Genomic DNA, 11,060 nt, shown 5'->3' with positions numbered 1-11,060 from the left:
ATAAAGCAGTTATGAGAGGCCTTTTGATGCAATCAGTGTTTACCATCCTTGTGGTGGAACCTGCTTTTCATTGGGGTGAATATTTTTGGCAAATTTTCTCCTATGATAATCTCCAGGCATTATGAATATTTCAGTTCATATTGAGTTTTTCAAACACATTCACACAACTATTCAGTGAAAGCATGATTTATAATCAATCCTTTTGCCTTTCATTAGGGGATTTAAAGTTTGAGTTGAGTCATATGTAGACATCATACACTGTATGCTGTCTACATATAAAAAGGCCTCTACATCCAGTGCTAAAGTTTTAAGATGAAAAAGGTACGTTTCTGTGCGGAGTGAGAAGTGGTCCTTTAACTTAAAGAATTACACAATTAAAAATTTATGTGGAAATGATTCCAAATTGAAGAAAAATAATGTACAATTTGTTTTAGCCAATAAATTAAAGGCATCTATGATGAAGATGCAGCCTTCAGAGAGAGATATGCTGCCACCCAGATAGTGCCTTATTCAGCAAAATCCTTGGCTATGTTGGAGAGAAAATGCCAAATCACATTCTGCACGTTCCATAACAGCAAAGCTCCGCTGAAAAAGAGTCTGCATGCTGAACATACCTGTCGGTACAATTTACAGTTACTGTGGAAAACAGATTTCTTGTCTTTCTTTTTTTGTCACAGCTACATACTTCAGCTCAGTAAAACACAATGTTAATATCGAACAAATATACCCAGAATAAACTCCTTTCAATCTGTGCAGATTTGTTTATTAAAATATATACTTCACACACTGAAGTAGGTAAATGAATCATCTTTTGGAACAATTACTATTGATTACTTACATAAACTTCAATAAAGTTCTGCGATCAGGTCACTTGAGATGAAAACTAAGCTTCTTTTGGTCGTATAAAATGCTATTTGTGGCATCAAACATCATCACTGTAAAATGCAGTTGTGGCAACGTTATGGCTAGAGGAGGTTTTCTTTCAATGGGGACAGATAAGATTTTTAGAGTTGATGGGTGAAATCAAACCTTACAAAACATGGTTAGACATTCACTTTCCAACAGGACAACATATCCATGTCTTAGGATGGCATAGTCAAAGTAGACCAAAAGCCTGTTGAGAATTAGTGGCAGGGCTTATTAATTTTTGTTTACCTTTGCTTTCAACCTAATGCAACTGAGTTTGGGGTGATTTGCAATAAGGAAGCTGTAATTGCAACAAAATTGTCTCCGCCAAGTATTGACTCAGGTAGCCTTAATTCCTGTACACTCCACACTTTTCTGGATTTCCATTTATGACAATGTGTGGAAGCCATGTATTTTACCCTACCACTTCACAATTATATATAGCTTTGTGTGCTTAATAAAATGCATTGAAGTTTGTGTTTCTAATGTAAGAAAATGGGAAAAAAAGTAAATGGTGATAAACACTTTGTCACAGAGGAAGGCATATCCTTTACTCTGACTTGACAGAAACAAGAAACCAAAAAGTCAGTAAATCTGTAGCTGGATGAAACATCTGGTTCTGTTTCAGTAAGGAAGCACAGATGAATCAACTAGATCAGCGAGCCCTGCAGGTGCACCATTTCTTTAATAAATGCCCTTCAGGGGACACAGTTTCTATTTGAGGAGGCTTTTACGCATAGTTTCTGCAAGTCCTGCTTCAATACTTCAGCCTGTGCCTCATGTAGAACAGTGGGACATCAGGAGAGCACTTTACTGCCCCTATCAAGAGCATGATGATGGTAGAGGTCACTTAACCATGAAGCAGACCAAAGTAGTATTAAGCTTGGGCTGCTTTTCATTCAACAACATGAAATAACAGACTGAGACTGAGAAAGTCTTTGTCTTTTTAGATTTTGCTGCTTTTGTCATAATTCATCACAACAAAGTAGCAACATAAAATAAACATGAAAATACCAAATACAGAAACTTCCAGGAGTGAAGCTGCAGCGATGAGAAGCAATAGCTAAAAATAAAGGCCTTTGTTTCATGGAGTAAAAACAGGCTGCTCGTTTAATGTCTGCGCCTCATTAATCATGATGTTACAAAAGCAGGCCTTGCTCTTTGGATCCGGCATGGTAATATCTCTTTAATGTTGCACTTTTAAATACTGTTTGCTCTGACCACAGCTGGCAAACTAATCTGTTTGCACAGATAATTTGCCATCAGCTCATTGGCTAGAGTCTCTGGTGTTATCCAATCAGTGAATAGACCAAACCTTGGAGGTCATTGTGACTGCAGGACTTGGGTCATCACTATTGACAAATCCATCAGGGACATATATTCTGCTTGTGTAGGAGTCACAACTTTGAAAGTCTCACACATAACCTTTTGCCACCATAGTCCTGGAATGTAAATGTCAGCCCTGATTAGATAAGTCAGTATAACCTAAAACATTAGGTTTCAATTATCGTAAAAACAATAAAATATTACTATACGCTGCTATGATTTAAATTAGACTAGTTAATAATGCGTCATACAGTAGACAAAAACGTTTTAGCCTATCCTGGGTAGCAGTTGTTCATGAATGAGGACATGCAGTGTACGCAGTTTGCACATCATTCCCATGAGATCCTTGGCATTTCCTTAAAGTTTACCTAACACACCACGGTGTCCCATTCTGAGATTCACAGTGGTCAATGGATTTAACACAAGCATGCACACAGCTGTGTTTAAAGGACCCATATGATTAAACTTTGTGGGGGCAGGATACACTGCAAGATAAATAGATACTGCCCCCTGGTGGAGTTTGTAACCACATTTTGTGTAGTATAAATTAGAATGTCACCAAAACGTTCAATTATTTAAGGGATTGAATCCAAAATGTTATAGTTTCACATAAAAATATATTTTAATCCCAAAAAACTAATAAAAAATATATATTTAATACAGGAATGCTATGCAATTGCCATGTTATGTTCCACACATCACAGGGCAGACTGTTGACCTGACACCAAAACCACCCACATAGAAGGTAAGCCACAAAAGGTCATTGCTAAGGAAGCTGGCTGTTAACCAAGCGCATTAATGTAAAGTTAAGTGAAAGGAAAAAAGTGTGGTAGACAAACTGTTCTCAAACTGTACTGCACAGGGTGTTTATGCGGTACTAAGCACCAGATCTATAACTATTGAATAACTTGGGCATCTATTACAGCTCAACAGTCACAGGCTGATTGCCTCCATACCATGCTGCACTGATGCAGTAATTAATGCGAAGCAGACACAACCAAATATTCAGTGTATATACTGTACAGCACATTGCTATACGTTTTAGTAAGTCAGCATTTCCATATTACAAATCCAGTAATGATCTTACGTAATATTAAATTTTTCAGAAAACTGAATTTTGGGTTTCATAATGCAAGTCAATCACAAAAGACTAGAAAAATAAATAAATACATCACTGAATGTAGTGCATCTTTGAGCTTCACTTTTAAAATTATTTACTGAAACAAATCTAAGTTTTATTGAGATGAAGCTGTGGAGTCCACATGGGACATGCAGAAAAATTGACTCAACTTCAAAAAGATTATACTTCTGATAAATTTATTCAATGCCTTTACAAATCCATAAAATGCTATTGTTTGTAAGAAAAGGTATTATGAAAAAGAATGTGAACAGTTGTAATCTTTTAGAAATACATTCCATTTCTTTAAAAAACTATAATGCATTCTAACACTCCAATGAGTAGGACACGATTGTAGAGGGCCTTTTTCCTTTTAAGTGCATTTTCTTCAATTCACAATAAACAAACTGTTTGCAGGATGTTCTACAAATACCTGGTTCATTTTGTAAGACTAATAATAATAATCAAATGAAAGGGGAGAAAGTAAAGACAGACAAATGACATTGTCAAAACTAAAGAAGTAACTTGCAAAAAAATGGTTGGGTGAAGTGAATGTCCTCAAACATATTACAAACTGGTTATCATTGATTTTTTCTTCCGGTTTGTGTTATGCTGTTCTTCAAAATTTTGCGTAAACATCCTTTATAAATGTAGAACATGAGGCAACTTCCCTAAGAAACAAGGACCAAGTGTGAATCTAATTTTGAGCATTGAAAGATTAACATTTTTATTCATTTTTTTCCAAATTCAGTCATGATTTTCTTAGCTGTAAATCAGCGTATGATTTTGAATACAACCATATTCTAGGCACGCTTTTCACTTATGCAAGAGTTCCATTGGAAAACAAAACAAAAATCCTCATGAAGCACATGAATGATGAAAAACAAAACTGGTGTAAGTGTGTTTTTAAAGTAATCTAGAAGCAAAAATGAAGGAGAAAGTTAGATGGTAAGCTGAGTTCAAGGAGAGAAAAAAAGGCAAAAAAACAAAAAAACAGTATGTGCATAAAACTTAGAAATGGAAAGATTTCACATCCATTAAGGGTGCATATATTTATGGAAGGCCTTCATGATGGCAACCTAATTCTCAGGAGACATTCACATTGAGCTATAGCTCCACATTAAATAAGACAGATGGACCAAAGGGCAGAAGACAGGGACTCTGTAAACATGAGGACATTGTGCTTAGAGAATACAGGTGTATCTTGCGGGGATTTAAAGGCGCATCAGATCCAGGTTGGAGCAGACACGGTGTTTGGAGACATGTTGATGCAACATCCCTGGGATGCCGGGATTTGTGAAGATTGGTCACTTAGTGATGCTGGAACATTAATGCTTGAAGACATGTCAGTTGTTCTTGAGGAGATCAACGCATCCTTGCAAAAGAGCCACATTGTTCTGCAGAAATAGAAGAAATTATATGGTTGATCTGAAATAAATGTTTTTTGGGGTTTTCTTTAACTTTCCAATCATGAATAGTTTTAATGTTCAATCTGACATTGTATATGGTGTTTATAAATAGGACACAAATAATCATATGAGAACAGTGACTATTCAATGACTATTCATGGTCCGAGCAAGAGGTTTCAACTACAGACAGCTAGAGAAACGCAGAGGGAAAAAAGGACACTGCTTACCTTGGCATGTTTTATCTCAAGCTCAGCCATTTCTATGAGGTTTTTCCTGAAGGCCACAACTCGTCTGCCCTTGAAGCTCGTGAGTTCTGAAATAGATTGTTGTAAAAAAAACGTTTGCTCAGTGTCAAATATTTTAGAGTTAAAGAAACAACCACAGAACAAGTCTGTGTCCTTGATTAGAGTTGTATCTAATCAAGGACGCAGACTTGAAAATGTTGCAGGGAAGAAGGGAACAGGCTGGTTAAATCTTATTTGTCCCACTGATTCCAATTTGCTTGTGTACATGATAAATTGTCTTCACACTCCACAGTTACTTGTGGAGTACCACAGGGTACAGTGCTTGGGCCACCGATTGCTTTAAAATTTCTGCTGCTATGCTAATGATTTCAGCTTTTAGTTCTTACTCTTCAGACAGACTTTTGTTCTGTTAAGCTGCGACACTTGCTTAATATTTTCCTCTAAATGATGCGATTGGCTTTATCTTTCTAACTCTGACTAACTGTGTGTACTCTCTTTCATCCTCTTGCCTTTAAAACTGGAGCTATATAAATAAAGTGAACTGAATTGCCTCTGAAACACATTAATACACAAACCTTTCTTGGCAGATTCTGACAGCTTGTCAAATTTCTGCAGGGACTGTCGCTGGTGTTCCTCTGCCTGGGGAATGTCCTTGCTCTTCAGTCTGGCTTTATCCAAGGCCTTGTTCGAGTTCTCGTAGTCAACCAATGCTCGGGCTCGCCGGTACAGAAGGTCCTTAAAAATTTTAAACAATTTCACAGGAGAAAAAAAGAAATACAAAGAGCATTTAATTAAACACAATTCCAATTAATCTCATTTTAGCTTAGTGTAAAACAGCACTGTGTCCGATGTTTTCAGCTTGGGTTATTTTCTTATTACCTAAGCCAATTTTAAACTTCTACAAATCTTTATTCTTGTCTTGTGTGGTTGCACTTAATTCGATTTAGGGGAATCAGAATAAAGGCAGGCTGAATACCATATTGTGCAGATTTTTATTTGAGAAGATAAATGAATACCTGAATCTTTTTCCTTCTAAACAATTCTAAACTACTTCATATTAGTCTGCCATATACAATGCATTGAACTATGTGAATAAAAGCTAAGTAAATGTGTAATGGAGTAAAATGAAATTAAGCATTTTCATTGAGGTCGGAACATTTTACCTTGGCCGCCTGGATGTCCCTCATGTAGTATCTCAGCAGCTCTGTGAGTTTCAGCTCTTGGTCTGATGCTACTCTTCCCTCCACTTTCTGCAGATGTATAAAAAAGGCCAAGTTCAGCTTCCATAAATCTCTAGGCAAATTGTAGGCATTCAGATTGTTGTGTGACACAGTTATACTTACTCTTAGTCTCTCAAACAGGTCTGACAGCTTCTCCAGGTTTCTGAAGTGAACATAGAAAAACGTCTGAGCAGTAGCACTAAAAACTTATTTTACTATGTGCAAAATAAGTCTATGTATAGCAGTCACATATGTATTAACCTCACTTCTTATTTGGTGTACTGTCTTCAGCACAGAGGCTGTTCAAAGTGGCAGAAATGTGAATGTAATCATCTGCAATATCTGCAAAAGCAAAAATTAAAATTATGCAAACGTAACATCTCAAAGATTTTTTTTTGGCGATGTTAAAATGATCAAATACTTTTGTGTGAACGCGTCATTTTCTCCGCTTTGGCAGTGGAATCTTTTATTTTGCTGTAGTAGTCTAGCAAAAATGTTTTCTCCTGCTCAAAAAAGTCATCTACTTCCTGTTCAGGAAACAGAAACATAAAATGTTATCTGAGGAAGTCACTATAACACAGCAACTGCCATATAAAAACTAAGCAGTCAATCATCCATGAACTCCACCTTTATTCCTGAGATGAGGACCTCATCTGCAGACTTCACCATGTTTTTGAAGAACCCTCCAAACATCTCCTTGGCATTCTTTCTCCTCACACTGAGCTAAAATAAGAGAATTCAGAAAGTGTTAGAAATGAGTGTGTAGTGGACAAACTTATGTGTATGATAAAGTCTTCAGAAAATTAAATTAGATAAAGTTTTGGTGTCCATAACTGAGTTATCTTGGCATAGTCAAATTTAACAGTAGCCAATGTTTTATTATCTCGCTGCACTCTTCATTACACCACATAAAGTGTCCGAGATTGGCCAGCAAACACAGATAAGTCTAACTGCTGATCGCAGCAGGATGCACGCCATGTGTCACACATTTCTGGTAAACTCTTCCTTTCTTTCCAACCGACAACTCGGAAAAGGAAGTCAGCAATATGAGAAACTCACATCCTGGTCATACTCTAAGAAAATCTGGAAGTTTCTGTCCTTGCTTAAAACAGGGTGAGAAGACAATCTCTGCAGGAAGACTTCGTGAACTTGAACTGTTTTCTTGAAGACAGCCAGGTATTCACTAGAAAGCAACAAGAAATTATAGAATTTAAAAATATATATGTTTGTGTATTTTAACAGCATTTCATAAAATAATAATATTAAACTCACGCCTCCAACTCCTGCTTCATTTTGGTATATTCCTCTTTAGTCATAGTGGCTTCACCTTCCCCCAGTTTGTGCATCTTATCTCTTGGACTCTCAAAATCCGGCTTGGGGGGAGCTGGAGGGATCTAGAAATGTTTACGTAAGGCATAAGATCACTCAAGGATTCTAACCAAATCAAAAGCACAGTAATAACATGAATGCTTCATAATTTACATGTTAAATATGTGCTTCATCTGTGGTACATGCAGCCACCAAAGACAAACTATTATGCAATAACTTCAGTCCCTATTAGACCAACTTACGATCAGACCAGCATAGTCCTCGGTTTCAACCAGAGCATCATGCAGCCAGATGAAATCTTCATGCTGCCTGGGAACAGAAAAGTCTGGCTTCTGGAAGGAACTTAGTGTAGTCTGAGAAAAGGGATAATGTTCTTTGTTAAAAATATTCTTGATAAATTAATTTAATAGAATTAGATTAGAAAAGAAAAGTGCAGCATTTTCATGTTGGGGATTTTTTTTTTTACCTTCGTATGGACTGTGAACTTGACTTTATCCCTTTCACACAGAGCATCAGGAATGTCAATAAGCAGCGAGGTGTCATTGTTCAAGTCTACCGACACAGAGCGCAGCTAAGGAAGAAAATGAAATAACTTAACAAAGATATCCATTTATATTTGTTACATACAGTGATATTTTCAATGTCTATGTCTGTTAATCTTGATGATCATGGATTACAATTACAAGGGAAAAGGCAAAATGAGGCAAAATGAAATGAACTTAAGATTTAGTTGGGACTCCTTTTTGCATATCTGGCCTAAAAATCAAAATAGCCTCTCCATTAACATTGTCAAAGGAGAGGAGCACAGACACTTCAAAATGTCCTCCCACAAGGCTACAGTTAATTTGTATTTTGTAATAAACAGGAGGGAAACACCACCAGGAGACACAGCTTTATCACTAACTGTATAAACTTTACTCTGGACATCAAACAATTAGAATTTGCCTTCTCAATATTGCCTTGAGACTCTGGGCTGACAGGGCTTTGGACAACTAAGCAACAGTGCAGTTAATTTTCTCCTTAGCTCAGGTACAATATTCCAGAGGTTTCTCTGGTTCAAGAGTTGATTAACACAAGAGGCATTTCAGTTCAAGCTGTTGTCATAAATATGTTTGTGTGTTGCTCTCAAAGCACCAAGTCTGGCTGAAGTCTGATCCCACCTTTGTTTCACAATCCTTTTAAGTCTAGGTTATCTCCATTGTGTTCTGCCACACTTTTTCCTTCCATCCAACTTTCTATACAGCCAGCTACTTTAGCAATCACCTTTTGTGGCTTACCATTGTTGTGGAAGGTGTCGACAACTCTCAGCTGTACAAGTGTCAAGTCTTCCAAATGATTATGGAGATCACAACAAAACACTTCAACATCAACATTATTTTTTTGTGTGTATTGGTTCTACTTTTCTGAATTTTTCTGAATAGAAAAGTAGAACGTGACCAAGAGTTTTTATTAGTTGTAAGCCATAATAAGTAAAATTAGGAGTAATAAAAACTTCACCTATATTTCATAATGGACTTTCACTTTCAGTAGCCAATTGTAATTCTAATTTATTAAGATGCATCTGTAAATGTGTCAGCAAAATCTTTGCAAAGCATCTCTTCAAATCTTCAGCCTGCTGATTTTTGTAGCCCAACAATGCACAAGCTGTTCACAGAAATGCTCTGTTTGCAGACACTAGTTTTGCATGCCAAAAGCTATTTCCCACCATCACCATCCGGTATTGTTGGGTAAGACAAATACAAAAACACACTATAAAGTGAAATACAAACTAACCTACTGGCTCCAAAAATGAAAAACAGTGCAAGAGACTTGTGACCCCTATTCACAAAGTATATCAGAACGCTAAGAAAAGTAAACATGGTTACAAAGGGGGGGAAAGAACATGATTAGCAAATATACTATAGCAAATATCTACATCTATTTCAGAGTACTGATATAATTTATAGATAGATGCTGCATCACTGTTATCTAGTTTATTTTCTGAAGATGATATCTAGACCCCACACTTGCTGATTCGCTACCTCAACTGTGGGAAACTACTGGTTAGCCAAATACCACCACCACAGGAGGTGCATAAAACTGTAACACTTCCAAGTACTTCATCCTTAAAGTAAGCAGCAAGCATGGAGAAACTTGCTTGAGCTTAGAAGCAAGGCCCACACCCATTTTGTGCAAATCCAACTGAATTAAGTTAGTTCTTTTGTAAGTGGAAAAACATGCTACTTATTACCAACTTTCATTATTTGACAAAAATGTTTCAGTTGGATACAAAGTGTAACTTCTGGTGCAGCTCGCCATCATTCTTTGATTCTCGAGGAGGAAAGTGTAAAACCCTCATGCCATCTTAGACTTCACTGGTGACACAAGTTAGATGATGGGCAACAATTTTAGTATTACAAAGAGTAAATTCTTTGAGTTGGGCGTTTAGAAAGGTAGCCTGGTATTTTTGCTACTTTACCGCTACTCGGTGTTCACAGCAGGGAAAAACAATAAAAACAGGGGATAAAGTTTTCAGCACTGACATTTTCATGCAATGGGAATCAAAAGTAATCAACTATTTTAACCTACAGACATCCTAATGACATTTCACTCATTGATTAGGCTATCAATATACCGTTGGCGAGTTTTAGCCAGAGGCTAACACCACCAGTCAATAACTTTGCTACGAAAAGAAGCAACCGTTAACATCAGCTAACCGTCTCAAATTACATATCACTAAGCAGTTACCGTACCTTTTCTTTGTCACTTTCGTCTATGGATGTCATGATAGTGCTCAAATTGACGAAAAAGAGGAAAAAAAGAAGGTCAAACTAAATCAAACTCGATGCAGGAAGCCGTCTTCTAGGTGGCTGCGTTAGCTTCCTAACAAACTGTCAAACAATTTTTCCGCCCCCTTCCTGGTGACGAAAGCTCGAAAATACCGCCTTGATTCAACCTGATTGGTTAGAAATCTGAAACGCTAAAGCTGCAATTGGATGAATACTTTAATCAATCACGTCACATGCTCGCTTCACGAAAACTTTTTTATTCTAGATAACAATGTTTCAACATTTGAAAACAATAAAAATGAAAAGCAGTGACGTTTGAAAAATATAAGTAACAAAAACTCAAGGAGAAAATGTATTAGTGCTACATAAATACAGAGGTACGTGAACGTTGCCACCATCGTGTGAATGGCCTTTTACTCTTGCAAACAGTACAGAGGCGGGGGTTAAAGTTTAAGTTTTGTAACTCAGTAATGTAAGGCATTAGTAGCATACTTCTATTTCACATGAAATTATAAATAAATAAATGAATACCCATGATGTGTTCCTATAATAATAATAATATTTTTAAATCATGTACAAAGCTACAACTAAAAAAGGCCCGAAAAGGTCTAAAGTTACACAGTGCAGCCCACTTCAGTCGTGACATACATTTAATTTCTGAAATCATAAATAAAACAATGAAGAGGTATTAATTAGTCAGTCCTTAGTTGTAGGAAGCTACTACGCAGAATTTTAATTTC

At 36.7% G+C, this 11,060-nt stretch overlaps 1 protein-coding gene across 1 annotated transcript; it reads right to left on the bottom strand.

Moving 5' to 3' along the window:
- Positions 1-3,532: 3,532 nt before the first annotated feature.
- On the bottom strand, positions 3,533-10,436 carry snx5 (sorting nexin 5). Its single transcript, XM_005795111.3, has 13 exons — positions 10,285-10,436; positions 8,019-8,123; positions 7,795-7,905; positions 7,496-7,617; positions 7,283-7,406; positions 6,851-6,946; positions 6,645-6,750; positions 6,490-6,565; positions 6,347-6,386; positions 6,167-6,253; positions 5,579-5,738; positions 4,986-5,071; positions 3,533-4,746 (listed from the first exon to the last, which is right to left on the bottom strand). Exons 1-13 carry the CDS (start codon positions 10,315-10,317, stop codon positions 4,696-4,698), a joined length of 1,197 nt encoding a protein of 398 aa, XP_005795168.1. The 5' UTR covers positions 10,318-10,436; the 3' UTR covers positions 3,533-4,695.
- Between the last annotated feature and the right edge of the window lie 624 nt (positions 10,437-11,060).

Source organism: Xiphophorus maculatus, chromosome 22, assembly GCF_002775205.1.
Source record: "Xiphophorus maculatus strain JP 163 A chromosome 22, X_maculatus-5.0-male, whole genome shotgun sequence".
In the NCBI taxonomy this organism is placed as follows: Eukaryota; Metazoa; Chordata; class Actinopteri; order Cyprinodontiformes; family Poeciliidae; genus Xiphophorus; species Xiphophorus maculatus.
This window is presented reverse-complemented; position numbering and strand designations above follow the sequence as displayed.

Bases quoted from the DNA above. Each gene is read 5' to 3' on its own strand.
- snx5 (XM_005795111.3), bottom strand. From the start codon at position 10,317: ATGACATCCATAGACGAAAGTGACAAAGAAAAG. The intron at 6,387-6,489 runs GTGAGGTTAATA...TGTTCACTTCAG, and splicing joins GACAGTACACCAAATAAGAA to AAACCTGGAGAAGCTGTCAG. The intron at 4,747-4,985 runs GTAAGCAGTGTC...CTATTTCTGCAG, and splicing joins TTGAGATAAAACATGCCAAG to AACAATGTGGCTCTTTTGCA.